The sequence below is a fragment of the Megalops cyprinoides genome, chromosome 12 (genome assembly GCF_013368585.1).
Source record: "Megalops cyprinoides isolate fMegCyp1 chromosome 12, fMegCyp1.pri, whole genome shotgun sequence".
NCBI lineage: Eukaryota > Metazoa > Chordata > Actinopteri > Elopiformes > Megalopidae > Megalops > Megalops cyprinoides.
Genome location: NC_050594.1, coordinates 31,288,888 through 31,308,051, shown reverse-complemented (window position 1 = coordinate 31,308,051; position 19,164 = coordinate 31,288,888). Strand labels below are relative to the sequence as shown.

At 45.7% G+C, this 19,164-nt stretch overlaps 1 protein-coding gene across 5 annotated transcripts in view; it reads left to right on the top strand.

Moving 5' to 3' along the window:
- Positions 1–19,164, top strand: part of esrrb (estrogen-related receptor beta) — a 63,811-nt gene that overhangs the window by 9,900 nt on the left and 34,747 nt on the right. For 2 of the 5 annotated variants that reach the window (XM_036542029.1, XM_036542026.1), the window contains exons 2-3: positions 1,182–1,250; positions 14,272–14,681. In XM_036542029.1, the coding sequence (XP_036397922.1) occupies positions 14,285–14,681 (397 nt within the window). In that variant the 5' untranslated portion in view covers positions 1,182–1,250; positions 14,272–14,284. Of the gene's footprint in view, positions 1–1,181; positions 1,251–2,874; positions 2,976–14,271; positions 14,682–19,164 lie in introns of those variants that run through there. The other 3 variants (XM_036542028.1, XM_036542027.1, XM_036542030.1) reach the window with 2 other exon arrangements.

Sequence of the window (19,164 nt, the reverse complement as noted above, 5' to 3'; positions counted from 1 at the left end):
CAGCGCACTGCGTATAGATTGACCCGTGGGTTTCCGACCCCCTCAAACCTCCGGCTGGAACAAAATGCCAAGCGCCTTTACCGTGGCATCGCGTATTTCACTTTTTGGTTTAATTGAATGATTTAGGTTTTTTTTATGCCAGAAGAGCAATTAGGGCAAAAGAGGCATGGCATTGCAAGATAATCACTGTTACTACTTTTTTCAAATGCCTGTCTGGATTTTTTTTAGAATTCAGAATGCTTCTTTCTATAGCTTTGGTTGTTTGCTCTTGTATCTGTTGATGCAGTTAGTTACAGATCTGTGTGAATTTTGCCACCCCGTTCTCTCAGGTGGGATATTTTTTGCTCCTGGGTGGTGCTGCTGTGTCCTCGCCCAGAAATCAGTCAGTGCTGAAGACTGTCAGTTTAAATGAGCCTGTATGTGCTGGGATATTCATCCTCAACGACTATGGATTGAGTTGTGGCTCCTCTCTGTTTCAAACGCACCTCCGTCATCACGACAAGTGCTTTTGTCACCCTGGGGCATTTCGGACACTTTACAACGTGTCTCTGTTTCTTTTAAATAATTAGAATTAGTCCTGTTAGGACTGTATAAATGTTTTTTTTAAAAGCAGGCTGACAAAATCAGATCAGAAATTGTTTGATTTCATTCTCGTGTTTGAACGTTTGCATTTCTTTTTCTTTTTTTTCTGCCTGTTTCTCTCATAAGTTTGTAGAAAATAAGGCCAGGCAATTTCATTAGTGCATCTTAAGTTAAAAGCTCTTCGCTCTTTGACCAAGTGGCTCTGTGTTACTGGGCTAATCAGATTTTTGCTGTGCTGCTGGAGATGGTATCGTGGGTGGAAGCAGCAACGGTTAACCGGTGTGGCCCCGTACGGACACTATCCAGATGGGATCAGCTGATGGTAATTTGGTTTGAGAATACATTAGTGGAAAGGGGGGCTTTTGGATGTGATCGGCGCTCTGCTCCTGTGAGCCAGGGCCCCCCGGGCCGCAGCGTCCCCCTCGGACGGCCCCCGATGGCCGCCGGTGTTTGACCAGCCCAAGGCAAGCGCAGCAGGCAGGATCTGCCCATCTCGGCAGTTTTAAAACGGAGGCATCAGGATGCTGGCCCTTAACAAACCTAATGTTTGAAATTCAATTTGTCACCCCCGATCTAAATGCATCTCCTTGTCCCAACAGGGGCTCGTTGTGCGATTCATTAGAGCGATTACGCAGTCCGCTGGCCACACTGGACCCCACACATTTCTGGTAAGCCCTGTGTATCAGTGTCATTTCTTTAATTGTTAAAAAAAGGACACCCTGGCACTAAGGACCACTGAAAGGATGAGACTGATGCTATTTGGGACGCCAATTGTATTGAACCCCCCACAACTACCCCCCCCCCCCCCCCACCCCCCAGGGTTCCTCTCCTTTTTACTGTGCATTTGTCTTCTCCTACTGGCCCACACCTGCCTTTGGTGAGCCAACCCCGCCCCCCCCCAAATCCCACAGGGCACCTCCATTCCATCCCTTTCCCGAGGCAGGCTGGGACAGTACTCAGGGTCTCAGAAAGGGGCATCTCACTGTCCTTCCAGCGCACACAGCTAAAACACATGCCCTCAACTTCTGTTCACAGCAATTAACTCACCAATTTTCCTCTTATCCTGCTAAGCAAAGATGAGTCTTTTGTTTGAGGTTGGCATTACACTCAGTGTCCACAGAGTACGATCTCAGTGCTGCATCTATGTGAGTGACATGTTCAGATACAAATGTTGTGGGGCTGTGTTTTCGTAAAAAGGCTTTCACCAAAAATAAAAGAGCTGATTGTAGCAGTTACAAAACTAGAACTCCCTAAAGAGTTTTTCAAAGAGAATAATGTTGGTAATCTGCTGAATGGTGTTTAAATTTGTTACAGAATAAATATCTATGTAGCATTTCACATAACAAGCTAATAGAGGATAATAAGTTATAAGTCTCATATCAATTTATGAAACTGATCTTTGCAACAGGGATATTGTGAATATAGGTAAAAGTTTTTAGTTTGGAATGAGTTATGGAAACAAAGATGATATATAAGCAAAAAGGAAATGTCATAATCAATAAAGGCAGGTATGAAATGTATCTGTCACAGGTTACCTGAGATTTTAATTGAGCTGCTCATTGGGTGTGTTTTTAATATGCAATGCAAAGAGTGCTGTCTTATATAGTGGGTATTTATACACTTTTAATGGACAAACAATTGTTTTGTCATAATATATAGACACACACTAAAAATTACATAGTAGCTTATGTAAAGTACATGTATTATATAATGCTTTAAAAGTACACTAGACAAGAATATTATATTTTTAAAAATACCATAATGTATGAGTAGAGTACTTTTTGCTTTTTGTGAAGCGAACCAAGGGTTGTTTATAAAGAGTACAATACACACAATCTTGCTGTTACTGTTCAACATTTGTAGTTATTTCGAGTCTGAAGTAAATTTCAAGGTCCCATGAAATAATTCTGTAAGAATTTGGAGATTAAATACCAGAGAAATGTTTGGTTAATTTTTTTTTTACAGCCAGCCAGCCACTTTGCTAGTAACATGTAATTATCACACAGATCAATTGTAATCATGAAAACGGCTTCATTGTTAAGTACCTTTTTGTGCATTTATAAGATTAAAAGTTGCTGTGCTGTTATTTGACAAAAAAGCAAAACAAAACAATGTCAATTTATGTCACTGTATGAGTGTACTGGTATTCCTTTCTGTCATATGAAGTGTAGTTTCATTGATGGAGATAAACCAATTTTGTCCCTCATTACGACTGTAATTATGTCTGTATCACACGTGTGTAGAGCTGCAGCAGCAGTGGGCCTCTGAGGGATTGTGGGTAGCTCACCCGGCCTTCCGGGGCCGCGGTGCCAGTGACCAGAGTCACGGTGTCACGGTGTCCGCCCACCCGGGACCCCTGCGGCATCTCCTGCCTCCCTCCAAACTTCGCCACGGTAACCTTGCCAACCCCTCCCTATGTAACAATAGGTTTAAAAATAACCGGGCCCATTAGTCTTGGGGGATAGTGCTGGCCTGTGTGATGTTTGCGCCCTTGCGACGGTGGGGCGGTATCACTGACACCGCGCGTCAGCACTTCTCCGGGTCGCTCCAGCACAGAGAGGCCCTCTTGATTTACACAAGCAGTCACACTCTCGCCATTTTCCCCCAGGCCCGGGGCGGAGCCTTGGAGATGCTGCCAGATCAAAAACTCAACCCAAGACGTCCCTGTAAATTAAAGGCGGGTGGAAGGACGAAAACGTTTCCTCCTTTGCGCTGGTTTGACTGTGATTCACCTTAAAAAGGGCTGGCGCCCGCCATTTTGCCTCGTGAAATATTCTGTGGCTATAGCTCTGCAATTGGCTGCGTGGGTTTTTGTGAGGGTGCTGAATGTTTGAACCTTGCGATAAGCTATTTTTACAATCCCAGATCAATCCCAGATGCCACATTGTTATGTTATGCACTAAAGAAACACCATGAAAGAATAAATATTGCATACAAAGAGCTAAAAAACCTCCATTGGCCCCTGCATTACATTTCATCTCAATATTTAAGCACAGAACAGAGGCAAAACATCCTACAGGCATTGGTCCTCTCCTTCATCATATACATTTATCTCAACTAAAATGGGGCAGAAACCATTAGGTTGCAAGAGACAATGTGTGGGGGGGAAAACGTTTATGTGCAGAACTTTAGATTTCACTGACTGATGTGAGAAACAGGTGGTGTCCCACACTGGGAAAAAAGCGGTGTTTTTTGCCCCTCGGAGCGGCGATGTAATCTGATGTTTATTAATGATGGCTGCTGCTCTGTGACAGCCACTCTGTGGGAGTATTTTGTGACAGTAATAGATTAGTTATAACTGAATCATAATCCATTTATGGCAGCTCCCATCCCGCTTCTCAGATAAGGATTATTTGGACTCAGTGACACAGCGACATAAGGAATGTGTTTTTGTCCACTCCGGGAGCATGCTGTAATAGAACCGTAAAGTGTATTTTCTCTCGGTTTGGCGCGGATATCAGGTTCCTCGAGTCTTGCCGTTATTTGTCACACCTCAGTGGTTGTTTCAGAGCACTTGAAATCGGATTCAGTTTTAGCCTGTTTCTCTTCGTGTCTCTCTCAGTCTGCGTTTGTGTCCACCTTCTGGTTGTTCCCACTGAAACCACGGCAAATATTAGCGCTGCTTGTTTTTTTTTTTTTTCTTTTCTGTGTGGTCAGTAATTAAATGTAATAGTGAGAGGGGAAAATGCAAAGTCCGCTAATTTGCACTTTCAGAAGGAGGCGACGTGTTGGGTGGCCACGGAGGCGTTTATCAGTGAATGTTATTGGTATTGAGCGCCCAGTCGTTTGAAGGTTATGTTTCTGAGCAGTAATTGAAATGCAAAATAACATTAGGATCGATGGTTAGCTCTGTTTATTTATGAAATCAATATCGAAACTGTCCGTCACAATACCAGCTCTGATTCCTACTGACAGCTTAACCAAGTATGCTGTGTGTGGCTCCAGCAACTGACCCTTTTGTAGCCACCGTCTGCTTTTAAATGAAGAAGTGTTTGTCCCCCCCTCCCACCACCATCTTTTTCCTGTGGCATGATGGCTTCGCTGACATTGTTAAAGGTTTGAATATGAAGGTGTGTGCTTTTGGCGGGAGGGCGGGTGGTGTAGATATTGTAAGCTGCGTGTATCCGAGTGTGTGTGTATAGGGGGTGGGTGATACAAGTGTAGACATTGGGCTAGCACTCAGGGTGTGGTTTTTGCAGACGACGTTGTCAGAGCCACGCCGGGGCCAAAACCGCTTTGTTTGCAGGAATAAAGCGATACAAATGTATTCAACCCGTAGTAAAAGGTATTTAGTAATTTACTGACCCCAGCCAGACCCCTCACTGTTATGTGTGGGAGGCTGCTGACTGCAGGATTTTCTTCTTTTTTTTTTTTACTTTATTAATACTCTCCTTGGGAGAGTATGGCACAAACACTCCCTCTCTGTCGGCACCGCGGGACATGCTCTGAGCGATTTCTCCGCTGTTAACGCTTGCAGAGACAGCCGGCGGCTCGCAGGGGCTGCCCGCGCCTTTGCGGCGCTAATGGGGATGTAGCGTTTGTGTACATTTATGTATTTATTTGTTTCCCCTAATCTTTCCCCCCCAGGCTGTGTCGACAGGCAAACCCAGCGATAACAACGGGCCCCTTTCTTTCCTGTCAGTGGAAACCAATTTCCCGCCTAAAGCTCTCTGTGAAAAGTTACACCTCAAAAAGTTGTGGCTTGGAGCTCGGGGAGCATTTGCTTTACAGAATGTTTCCTGTTTTTCTGTTTTCCATTTCTTTTGGCCTTGTATTATTTTCCCTGTGTAGATTTTTGGTAGCAGCGCCGTTTGAATGTGCACACATATCCTCTTTCTTTTAGCCAGCTGTCCATTGTTTTGTTTTGTTTTTTTTTCCTTTTGTCTTTTGGGAAGGTTATCACGTCCATTAAAGTTCTTTTGTATTAATTCAGTGTCAAGGTGCTATCTTTTACACGTAAATCAAAGTCCATTACACTTGCCATTTTTTCCCCTCTCCCTCACTTTGCTTCTGACCTCTGAATGGCGAATGGCTTGTTCTCCGTAAACTGGAGTGAATTATAATGTAAATCTTTATTCATAGCTCTGTTGGAAGGCTTTTTTACTTTCATATCAGGAATGTCATGTCTGGAACATAGGGAAGCAGGCGGCAGAGGGTTTCGGCAGCAACGCTGCGAGCATTCGCTGAGGAAAATCAGCGTTGCATGGAGAATGTGGTTAAACGTCATGTTTTGAGGGCCTGGGGTACATTTTTTGACTATAATCTAAATTCTAGAGGAGAAATGTCAGTATTTGGAAAAATAAAGAAATATGAGATGCAGAAGTAACAACAAAATATATTTATTGATTGAAAGTGTGATTGTGTGTATATATGTGCATATGTATATATTTGTGTGTGCGCATGTGTGAACGTATTGTGTATTTGTGTGTGCATGTATGTGTGCTCTTATTTGTGTATGTTTGCGTACATTATTTTGTGTTTTTCTTTATCCTTCATATAGTGTAGAGAGCATGCAGGGTGACCTGTGAAGCTGTAACCCTGGATGGTACTGGAGCTGAATATCTGTGTTTTAGTTTATGAAGCAATCCGGTTGAGTTTTTCCCCTGAAATGACACTGGTGGGGGGGACCTGGCGTCTGAAGGCTGTGGGTGGCGAGATGTATGTGAGGATTGCCCCCCTGAAGGAGACGCATTAATTCAGACAATTTCCCCGCAGTTTAATTATTCCTGAATAGCGTGGTGCTGGGCCACCATATAAATCACCCCAGCCCCACCACACTTTTTATTACAGCACTATTTATGGGAGGGGGGGGCAGGAGGGAGAGGGAAAGGATGTTGTGCAAGTAGGAGGACTCTGTAGTGAGAGTCTTTTGGAGGGGTGTCCAAGCATATACACTTCCCGACAGTGTGTATTGTGCCAGGACCCTGTGCTCTCCTGAGAGTGTAAGCACCCATTGGGAAGCTTAATGGAAGCAAATGGGACCCCTGCGCTCTGTATTGTAGAATAAAGCCTGTAATACTTGCTTTCTTTCTTAGTGCTGAGGGCTAGCTCTTGCTTTCTTTCTGCAGTATCTTTAGCCACCATCCCAAGCAGTTAATTTTGCAGGTAAAGCGTTGATTTACCGTCACAACTATTGTTTACTTTTACGAGCCAGAATATGATCTTGGATGCCTTGGAGGATGATATACAGTCTGTAGTGCCTCTTATGGGTGGCTGTGTATGTGGTCTTGGGGTGTGGGTTTTGTGGAGATGGGTTCTGATGCTGCTGGTGGAGACTTACTTGTGTATGTAAGGGACAATAAGCATCTGATGGCAGCAGAGGTGTTCCAGGCTTACCGGAAAATGGATGCTTGTATACAGTGAGATGCACCTCAGAGGTATAACTGAACAGGCTCAGTAACAGGAATATTTATGACCACATTAAACTCAAACAACTCATTTTCTGTATATATATTTTTTGCTACCTTTTTGTCATTCACAGTAATTGATTACTCTCTGCTTTTAGTCTTACAATCAACTACATTTTGAATTTATTGATTTCAATTACAATAAATTGTAGTTATTTGTAACTTACATGCTTTATTCAGCGGTGATGTCTATGTGCTTGTAATCCTATTCTTACAATGAATTGATACAGTTGTTGAAGTGTATGAATTATTCCTTTATGCATCTAGAAGTTTATTGAAGTGGCTTCAACATGAAATTAAAAATAGTTTCTGTTGTAATAGCTATAATAACTTCAAGCAGATTTAGTTAATATTCATATCTTATACACAGTTAACACTGAGGTAGGAGTGTGTATAAGGATCAATATAAATTGTATATTTTATAAATGTGCTATGAGTGACTTTGAGGGTGTGTGAATATATGTTTAATTGCAGTTTAATTGTTTCACGCACCTGATACGCTCTTTTATTTCTGCCCACTAATTCTGCCTCCTGTATATTTTTGCTTTTTTTTTTTTTTGCTGATGAAGAGCGTAATTCTTGCGGCAGCCAGGATGGGTTCTTTGTTTAAAGCAGGTAGAGTTCCCCCCTAAACAAGGACAGCCTATCAGAGGAAGATTAATGAACTAATTTCATGCATGGCTCCTTGCCTCTGTCCCCCCTCTCCTCTCAGTCAGAGTGTGTCTAAACCTGTGATTTACACTGCGTTTCATACAATAGGCTTAACCCTTTACAATAACATTTCTCTCAGCGGGTAAATGCCCCACAGAATGCATGCCCGACGCCTTTAACTCTTTAAGTGTCACCGGATGGCCACTCCTTCTCCACTGACTTCTATTGCTTTGGGACATGCTGTGCTTTAGCGGTTGCGGTTGCTCGCCCTCTTATACCCCTCGCTGCAAGGAAGTATTTCCGCACTGGCCCTCAGACAAGTGTTTCAAGGGTGAGGCGCTCCACCGCAGAGCTGCACGCACCAAACAGGCGACGGTTTAAGCAGGGTTTGCGTCTCTCAGAGTTCCTGTTTACGGGAAAACGGTGAAGGCAGGTTAGCGTTTCCTAGTCGCGTACATGTGCGTGACATTTTAACCCGTTTTTTTCTGTCCGTCGTCCAGGCGGGGCGGGCAGCAGAGGGCGAGGGCCTGAGTTCCTCGGCGCGGGGGTGTCAATGCCGCATCTGTCACGAGATCGGCAAACTCCCCTGCAGTTGTCGGCTGAGCCGCGCCGCGCCGCGCCTGTGGCGGGGAGAGTGGAAAAGTCTGGTGACCTTCATGTCTGCGGTTTACACCGTTTCGTGCGCGGGGGGACGCGATCTCTCCTCAAAGCCCGTCTAAGATGCCGAGCTCAGGACAGCTCCTCGTTGGAGGAGCCCGCCCCATTTTTGGAACAAGCTGCCATTCCTGAAATGCGTCTGAGAGGCGGTCTGAATTTAAGAATATATGATTTGCAGATCAAGGAAGTTATATAGCTCCTAAAATAGACACACCATCAGAAATTGTTTCCATTAAGTGTAACACACAAAAAAAAAAAAAAAAACTCCCAAGTGTTACTGTTCGCCGAGCGAGGAATGAACTACTTTTTACACATGATGTGCTGTACAACTCAAGTGGGAGCACTACCACCAGGCTGGAAGACTGACACATATTAACCGCTTTACTGCCAGAGCATTGAACACTACTAAAAACTACTACTAAAAATCTCCATACAGACCCAAAGTGAAGCGTGTGTTAAATCAGAGCTTTATTTCCGAGTATCACAAGGATCCAGCTTTATCTAATGCAGGCTCTTTAGGGGACCGGAGTGTATTCACATCACAGATGTGGCAGTACGCCCCCGGATCATGACAGCCCGGCTTTTTTTGCGTCTTTAAACAGGAAGGAAAGAGGGGGATCAATAGATGTGATCTGCGTCTCGGGCAGCGCTATCTCCCCGGCTGCTGGAAGCGCGAGGCTCATGTTGTAGCAGCAGATGATCTCATGGCTTTATAAAGACACGCAGTGACGTCGCTGGAGAGCAGCTAAATTTAATCCTTTGCTGGAGACTGAAGAACTTAATTGCCCGGGCCCCGGCGCAGCCAGGTCCCCCCTGTGGTAACCCTGCACCATCTCCAGGCGAACTGGAGTATCGATCCAGGGCCAGCGCTCCCCATGAGCTTGCATAAACAGCACGCTCTCTCTCTCTCTGTCTCTCTCTCTCTCTTTTTCCCTCTCTCTCTCTCTCCCTCCATCTCTCTCTCTCTCTCTCGCTCTCTCTCCCTCCATCTCTCTCTCTCTCTCTCTCTTTCTCTCTCCATCTCTCTCTCTCTCTCTTTCTCCCTCCATCTCTAACTCTCTCTCCCTATATCTCTCTCTCTCTCTTTCCTTGCCTCCATCTCTCTTTTACCTCTCTTTTGTTTGCTGCTGTAAATCTGTTCATCATAAATCCTTGTCAGTTGAACATGAAATGGAGCGCTCTGTGACAAAGAGGTCCACACTGTCCCCCTTCCTCTCTGTATTTAGTGGCAGACTAACAAATGGGAGAGACTAGAATTGGGGGTGTCCTCCCGGCACAAAATTAAAAGGGGTCCTGATGAACAGCTCGAAGGGTTCGATGGGGATGGAAGGAGGCGGCGGAGGGGTGCTCTGGGGCTCTTCTGTCTGTAGTGTTCCCCTCTCTTACATCATTAAACAGGAGCCAACCCCCCCCCCCCTTCACACACACACACACACACACATACAGACACACACACACACACATGCACCCTTCACTGTTGCCAAAAGGCCGTGGGCTACAGAATTCCCCAGGTGGTTATTAACCCAGAGCAGCAGAGAGGTATGGACAGAGGCATCCTCCATATTTTCACTCAGTCTTTGGGTCTCAGCTGGGAGGCAACTCCCCCCACCCCCCCGGAGTCCCATGTGAGAGGGGCGGGCACAGACCCAGTGTGAAACCGGACACTGCTCGCACCGGCTGTGGAGCCCTCATCCGTTTTAATTGTTGCAGTGGAGGCACGGTCCAAAACGAGCCCTCCCATCTCCCTCAATTAGCCCCAAATGACGCGGCTGGAGGAGGGGGCCTGTGGTCTCCTCGGCAGGCAGGGGCGGCAGCTGCCTGAGACAGCCCCGCACCTCTGGGCCCGATGGCTGAGGGGGGGAGAGGGGGCGCCTGTCACAAGTTAATTGAGTTCCCCTTCCTCTGACTCTGAGGCCAGTGGCTTATCGGGGACATCGCCCGGGGAGCCCAGACCCCGGTCCCCTCTCACCATGGGATTTGATAGCACCCCCCGCCTGTGGCCATCCTCACTAGAGATTCTGCTCAGCAGGGGCAGCTCTGATGTAGGTACCAAACTGCGGGCGTAGCCACCTGATTTTGCAGGAGGCGCCCGGAGGCAAGAAAAGTAGAGATCCCAGAATATAGGCATAGTGCAAGACTCTCATTGCTACAGTGTACGGGTAGGGTGCTGAATCTCTTTTTTTGAGCAAGAGGTGAAGTAAGGGCACCGAAGGAGAGGGAGAGGGGGACGGTCCGTGTGGATGTTTCTGTTTTCGTAAAAAAAAAAAAACGTTCACTAATGGAGGACTCATTCAGCTCATTCAGGAGGAGACTCATTAACACCCAGAAAAAAAGGGGTGGGGGGAAAAATCTGAAAAAAAGTAACAAATTGGACCAATTAGCTTCCCCATCCTCTGTCTCCCTGTGAAAGTGTCGGCTGGTGTTAGGAGCAATGTTGCCGGACCGGAAGGGAGGGCTCAGACACAGAAATCTTGCCGTCCCAAATTCCCTCTCGGAGGAGGCAGGGCGCGGGGCTTGGAGATCATTAGGGCAGCCGATCTCGGTCACGGCAGCAGAGGCGGAATAATATTAGGGAGAGAAATGCGGTTAGGAGGGCCAGGTGGAATCAGATTAAAACTAAACTACGCATTATGCTTTGTGGGCACATAACCCACCACTCAGCATGAATCTTGATCGGTACTGAGGGAACAAAGGATGGGGGGAAAGAGAGATATGTCTTTGGAGCGTGGCCTGATGCAGCCAAGCAGCAGAATCTAAAGGACACTTACCAGGCAGGGCTATGGATTTTATAGGGTCGAAACTCTGGGTCGGCACACTTTAAAAGTTTTTTGTGCTGTCTTGGAAGGAAACACATGCCTATCCCTTACACAAACAGCTTTTAATGAAGCTATACCTTCCTGTTAGTTATGGCTGGACAGAGCATTATTTCTCATTAGGATTACAGTAGGAGTACAAAGCAGAAGTTTGAAATAGCAGACTCGTGCCCTGGTTTCAAATCTTTGGTGTTTTCTAAACGTGAAGTAACTGTGGAATAATCCTGTATTTAATAAAACAGTTTGTTGTAATACACGATAAGGGGTTCTGTCCAGCTTGTGTGTAATAACTGAACACCGTGAGCCAGGAGGGAAATGGTTAAGACACTAAGGGAGAGGGTTATTCTTTGCTTTGGGGTACAATTATGCTAAGTGTCACACTGCCGGTGACCTTTGGGCTGAGGTTAAGCTTCCTGTGAATTTGTGAAATAAAAAATAAATGGGGCCACCCTCTAACGTGCTGCTGTTCCCAAATAGCATTTAATAAAGCACGTGCAGATGCTCTCCCGCTCAAATAGGCCAGGCGGCCTCACATTCGACTGGGCGGTGTGATGTGTACAGTTTTTTTTTTTTTTTTTTAACTTTGATTCGCATATTCTTTCCACACCATAGACGCTGTGTAAATTTCCAGAGATGAGGATGACAGATAAATAGACACCTACATGAATAAACAGTAATTACATTTCCTCCAAAGACACATGAATTGACATGTTTTTTCTGTGACACGGTGTTTACATTTTTGGTTTTTAATTTTGATCATTTCAGTTTCACTTTGATAGTGTATGTCTTTGTTTGTTTTCAGATACAAAGGGAAAAACTGCCTATGTCCAAAGCAGCCTCATATTTTGTATCCTTATTTTGCCTTATTTAAGCATTTGTAATGCTTCCAAAGGGTTTAGCTGTGAGCTGAAGTTATAATTTGACAGCCCTCTGTCTGAAAATACATTTGCTTTAAATTCTTTAACGTGAAACCATTTAGGTGCTCGAGTATGTGCTCCACCAGCAAAATAAAAATAAAAAAAAATATAAAAATAAATGGAGTGCTCAGCCATAGGTCTTATTCCACAAGGTCAGCGGTTTTAACAGGGGGCATTTTTTTTATTATTTATTTTTGCAGTTAACCTTTTTGCGAATTTCCAGAGGTGGTGGGCACTCAGAGCTGCCATGAATATACATGACGGGCGAGAGGGAGACCCGGGAATGAGATTTAATGTGACATGGTGACCCCGTCTCCGATGGCGAAGGAAGCCGGGGTGAGAAAATAAGGTTGGCCCGGTGACCTGGCGGCCTGAACCCTGCCGTCACCCACACTCACAATTAAATCAGAGTGCGAGCCGCAAGCTGGGTGGACTGAAGGGGAATAAGGAGGAGACCCCCTTCCCTCTGTAGCACTCCAGAGCGCCGAGCAGACATGGGATGGATTTATCTACACGGGGAGGCTCAGGAGAATGATGGGAAATATTCTCACCCCTCTACCATGGGCTGATGGGAAGTGGGTTTGCCAGTGGGAATGCTACTGTTAGCTTGCGCTATGCTAATGGGCGCTAACATGGAAGAGCAGTGCTGGCGTTGTCGCTCACCCTGCATTTGCATAAGGTGCGCCGCTCGATTTCGGCACCTCGCGACCTTTCACCCTACATCAGTGGCATGCCCCATGCAGAAGTGCCTCGACCCCGGTGTGACCCCCAGCAGGTCGCCGTGTCAGCGCGACGAGAAAAATACAAATGCGTTATCCATCACTTGGGCTCGCTCACGTTTGCCAGCAACACAGGCCTGTGGTAAGAAATGGAATCCATGTTTTTTAAAAATAAAAAAATCAATTCTTATTCTCGCCCCTTTTTCATACAGTGACGGGGACGAGTCAGAGTGCATTAATGATGATAAAGGGGAGCGCTCATGGAAGCAGTAACACGCGAGCGAGGGGGAAAGTCCACTGGCTAAAATTGACTTAGAGGAACGCGGCAGGACTCACTCAATACCGCGACCAGAAGCTGCACTTTATTTCACTCTCAGAGCAGCATTAGAAGAGATGCACTCCAAACACTGTTATTAACCAGGCAGTAGAAAGTCAATATTCCTCCATCAGATTCCACCCCCTCCCCTGTAGCTACAGTGCCAGTGTACAGAGACAGTGCGGAATACATATTCCATTTTCCAGGCAGGAATGTGGGCCGCGGCCACCCAAAGTGTTATTAACGAGGAGGAGAAGGCGGCTGCTGAGCTAACTGCACCGCCGCTCTCCCCTGGCCCACGGAGAGCCTCGCTAATGAGGCCCTCCCAGCCCACCCCCCTTGGTCCGATGCTGGCGGTGGGGGCTGGGGTGCAGGCCGTGGGGGATGGGGACAGCTCGCGGGGAGGGATAGGTGTCCTGTTGTGGGGTGAGCTCCTCTGCGGATGGGGGAATCTTAAGTGAGTTGTCACTAGTTATACCCTGCACTGGCCGACTCACCTGAGTGTTGGTGTCTTGGACGGCTGTCCGTCATGAGTAAATGTGAAAATTCTCTGGTTTTGGGTTTTGTGATGGCTAGTTATTGGAATTTCCATGCTGCCAGTGGAGATTCATTATTCTAACTACAGGGTGTTATTTCTGTGTATTTTGAATCTGCAAAGAATTGGAAACCCTTGCTCTCACCACAACCCCTGGAGAAAGACTGCAGGACAGCCCTGGTCAGAATGAACTAAACCTTTCTTTCTTATAATGTGGTTACAAGAGGAGACATATTCATGGACAGAGGTTACAAAATCTGCATAGCCATTAGGCAACTTAGTGTGAAAAATGTTAAATTATTTCTCTCTAGGTTCTCAGAAGTCTGTTGAGTTTGACATGATCTGCCACAGAATATTTGACAGCGCTACAACAGAAAAGGTCATTTCAGCAGAGGCAAAAGTTTTGTTGCGCTCTGTGGCGCTCTGCCTGTTTCACACATCTTAAGCTTGTGGGTGGAATCAGCCATGGTTTAGGTAATTATGCCACTGTTGGCTTCAGGATTGTCGCAATTTGAAAATCCAGCACATGGTTTGCTTCTGGTAATTGTGTGGGGGGGAGGGGAGATGGGGATTGAACCAACATTTTACCTCAGGCCCAGGCCTACAGTGCGTGGCATTGCCGACATCTCCCTGACACTTGTCCCCCCCATCGTCCCCTCCTGTCTCCCCCTCAGGCTGCTGAATAGAATGGCCGCTGATGACCGGCACATGCCTTCCAGCTGTGGGAGCTACATCAAGACTGAGCCCTCCAGCCCTTCCTCGGTCATCGACACGGTCAGCCACCACAGCCCCAGCGGCAACTCAGACGCCAGCGGCGGCTATGTCAGCGCCATGAACAGCCACTCCAACGGCCTGGACTCCCCGCCCATGTTCACCCCGGGCGGGATCGGGGGCGGGGCCTGCCGCAAGCGATACGACGACTGCTCCAGCACCATCATGGAGGACTCTCCCATTAAGTGCGAATACATGTTGAACTCCATCCCCAAGAGGCTGTGTCTGGTCTGTGGAGATATTGCGTCGGGGTATCACTATGGCGTGGCCTCCTGTGAGGCCTGCAAAGCCTTTTTTAAAAGGACGATACAAGGTACTCCCCTCCCCTCCCCCACACAAATACACACTGCCCTCCCACCTATCTGAACACACACTGCTCACTCGCTTGGGTCTCTCTTTGCTGATAGTGTGTTTGTTTAGCTTGCTCTTTCTTTCTTTCACTACTAGGGTAGGCAGGTTTCAAAAGCACAAAATCCCACAGGATCTAGTCTCAAGTGCCTCCTTCTTCTTACAATCACATTCTTGCAATTACATATGGCCAAACTGAAATGGAGCATATTGCAATGTCACTGTGGCACCAGGAAATCCCAGGCAGTCCTTTATCAGCAGCAAACTCTACTGACCCTTCAGCGATCCAGGAAAGTGAGGGTACAGTATGCTACTGGTGATGACATCATCAGCAGGGGAGGGTACAGGTTGCAGGGGATTGCACGCAGGAACTGAATGCATGCAGAGCTTACCTCTGTCCCTCCCACATCTGTCTGTCTGGGGCATTTGGGTGGAGCTGTGAGTCCGCAGATTCACCTGTTAGCAGTGTCTCTGGGTGACCCACTGAGCACATGTTTCCAGCACCCTAGATTAATCTCCTAGACATCAGAGAGAGAGAGATTACTGGGCAGGGAGCATTACTGCAAGTCTGGGGCATTTGTGCTCACAAAACTTTACTGTACCGAGGGGTAACAATGAATAATTCAGCACCAGCATGGTGGTTAACACAACATAGTAACACAATGATTACATTTTCACACAAAACCCACAATTTTTGCACTCCTCAGACTCCCTCTTCTGATAGGAGAATGCTGGTAGTTTTTTTAACATGATTTTGGCTGTTTTTATGCACTGTACTCTTCAGAGTGGTTTACCTTCATATTTAAGGTTTTATAGATATACAGAATAAAAGGTTTGAGTACAAATTCATTTAATGCATGATAAAATATGTCTCCGTTTGAGTTTCTGGGCAGGTGTTTCAAGTTGGAACCACTGTTAAAAAATAATTAAAAGGAGAAATGCAGTTTAACCCTTCAATACAGAGCTACATGGCAGCGGTTGGGCTGCAGGTGTTGATTTTGGACCCCTAGTCCCAGCAGCTTTAAACAGGCTGTGTACCGTTCGCAGGCAAACAAAGGCATTATCCCAAATCCTGCTGTTTGCCCACGCCGCCTACTGCAACCGACAACCCTGTCTATTGACAAAAGATGAACAGTTTCCCCCAAGTAATATATTTATGACAGGCCTTTTGTCCTCACGCTAAAACATCGAGCGGCATGCGGGGGCCATCTCAACAAAATAAAAGGGACCCCGGAAAGAAAGAGACGTCTTAAGTGGAGCAAGTGCCCCAACAATTAAGAGGGGAGACGTATGAAAGGAAAATTGAAGGAGTTCTCTTTTTTCCTCACTTTGCATTGTCAATTTCCAATCCCTCTCTTTTTTCCTCTTGGAGGGCTGCCTGTAATGGAGCTAATCTGCCGTCGTTTGTCCGAGCCACAGGAGTTTTGTCAATAACAATCAGCGTTTGGAAAGTGTAATTAAGGCCGAGGCTTTTCATTAGAAAGAAAGGAGGGGGCCGTCTCCAGGGAGAGGGATGCCAATTAGAAACTCAGGCACGCGTCGCCGGGTAATTTCAGGGAAGGGGAGGAAAAAAACCAGAGGACTTCTTTAGATTGGAGAGGGACCCGGCTGGTCTTTCAAAGGAGAACGGGTAATGGAATAATAATCAGAGCCGGGTCCCAGCCGGAAGAGGGAGGAGAACGCAGTTTTTTTGGGAGGCGAGAGGCAGCTCAGGAAAAAAAAGGCAGCGTGAGAGAGAAAGAGAGGGAGAGGGGGAGAGAAGGAAGCCGGGAGTAAACAGTGAGGAAAGCAGCCCTTGAAGAGAAGGGGAGACAAGACCTGATTAATAAAGTAAATAATGAGCTTGACAGGGGCTGTGAATGTGAGATGGCGTCCTTAATGAGAGCGAGGCAAAAAAGGGTTGCTTTTAATTTGCCACTTAATTAGAAATCTGTTAGACTTGGGCTGAACCTCTTGTGTGAAAATGTCTTTTTTTCAGTCAGCCACATTCTGGCAATCCTGCTTCTTTCAGTGCATTCCTCTGAAAGCCGGTTACAGCTACAATACAGTATATTACAGCAAAATAATACATTTTTTTGCAGATATATTATCATATATATTTAGCAGATATATTGTTATATATTATATATTATTATATATGACCTTGTTGTTAACTATTTAGATAATTGCCGTTCTTGTCAAACATTTAGGATGATGGCATATAAATTATTAAATAATAAAAAATACAAATAGGATGCTATTAAAGCGTTTCAATGTTTTGTAGTGTAGATTTGAAACTCTAGATTTTCAAATCTAGCATGCCTCTTGTGTTAGAGTTTTTAAGGCATGTCATCAGTGTAATGGAGATAGTGTTGTAGTGGAAAGTCCAGGTCACATGTATTGAACTCCAAATTTGCCAGTACACACATGCACTCACACACACACTCATCACATTGAAACTTGTTCGGTATCAACGTGAGATGCAAAGGAAATTGATAAGGCCGCTCAAAAGTCTTATTCTGTACATGACTGGATTGATTTACAATGTTACTGTACCAACAAAAATTGTCACAGCTAGTAAGTGAGTGTTTTTTATGGCTACTCACTACATTCTATAAAGATCAGCAGTGAGAGCCAGTACTCAGTGAAAACGGCTGCCATGATTGCGATCCAGACAGAATCAATAACAGGCATATTTTCATGATGCAAGATTTCAATTTACTGCTGTCGCAGAAGAGGGGTGGGTACAATCCTTCTCTCTCTCTCCCTCTCTCGCTCTCTCTCTCTCTCTCTTTCACCTCATGCTTCAGTTCTTCCCTTCATTCAGTGTTCATAATTCTGGGCGGGAAAAAGACCCAACGTCCTTCCCCCTTTCAACAAAGGAAACGGCAAATCCATCTCCCGTCACCTATCCATCCACCCGAGAGCCCCTTGAACTGAGCTTACACATAGAGATAGTTACATTAGTCAAACCAAGGCCCAAATTAACGTCAGGCCAGATCTCCATCCATCCTAGGAGAGCCCGTGCTCTCGTTCCCAACCAATCACACAGCCATCCCGCCACCCCGCTCGCCCCGCCAATCACAAACATAAATCTGTTATTGAGTCCTATTCTACCCCCATTTTGAACCCAGGTGTAAAATTGCCTGAAAACCAACTGAACCCCCTGCCCGTCTTTTTTTCATCTGAAGTAATAGACCTTGACAGTAAGCCTGTAAAAGTCAGTTTAGATTTTGATGAGAAATACCTGTCGTTTTGCCGTAATTTACTTACAAGAACTGACTCCCCCTCGCTCCCCTGGCATGGGTCCTGAAAAGCCATAAAATAAATTGAGACAGATAAATAAATATCAAGAAGAAATCTTTTTTTTTCCTCCCTTGTCCGTTCCCTCCCTAATTCTTTTATTGGTGTAATAACATAACCCCTGAAACCCGTGGATAAACTCAGTATTGTGTTTCGGGCTGTGACACCTTACCCCCTCTTTTGTGGAAAGGACAGAGGAGCGGCCAGGTGGCACTCACTTGTGACCAGATTTTGAAATGTGTCAACATCATGACATTTGAAGTAACTGACTTTAAGCTGCTTTGAATCGCACCAGCACAGACTGTAAGCTTGCGTAGCTGTAATATACATTGCACTGTAAGTATGTACACTTAAATTACATGGTATATCCATGCCAGTAGGGCATTTTCTTCTCAAATGGTGGAATTCAGCTTTGAGCCAAATTTAGTCATTGATATATTTTTTACATATATCACTATATAGATTTTACAGCAATTTTCGGTGAATAATTCCTAAGGTTCAATGAAAGGTGAAGCAGAATGTTTCTCTTTTGATTTGCAGCAGATAAGTGGCACTCTGTGCCCTTTGTGGGCCCAGCATGTGCGTTATGTTTGGCCTCCCTGGCTTGCCGTCACAAATGCAGCAGTTTTGGATTCCTACCTGAAATAGATCGACATGGCCAGCATGTTCTTAGATGCTGTGTGTGTTTGTGTGTGTGTGTGTGTGTGTGTGTGAGAGAGAGAGAGAGAGAGAGAGAGAGAGAGAAACAGAGAGATAAAAAGAGGGAGAGAGAAAGAAAAAAACATAGCGAGGCAGAAAGCGACAGACAGTGTGTGTGAGTGGTGTCATCTGGAAGCATTCAGGTGTGCCCCATGCATGTACACATACTCAACAAACACTGAAAAATTTCCCTGTACCCTAAAGATGGAGATTGGAGGAGGGGTGGAGATTCAGGCAGCATTTGTCTTTCAAGCAGTCAAGATGTCGTATACATTTGCCTACACTGTAGTGTAAGTTAATTTGATATCATGCCAAACATCAAGTCAAATATGGTCATCTAACGTGAACTAAACTACCAATATCCTTGAACAGCAGAAGATGGGCAGTCTGCTCTGTCTAGCTGCAGCGCTGCTTAAAGTTGAGAATTCATGGCAACGGCTCTAGAGGCCTGCGTACATGCATTCCAG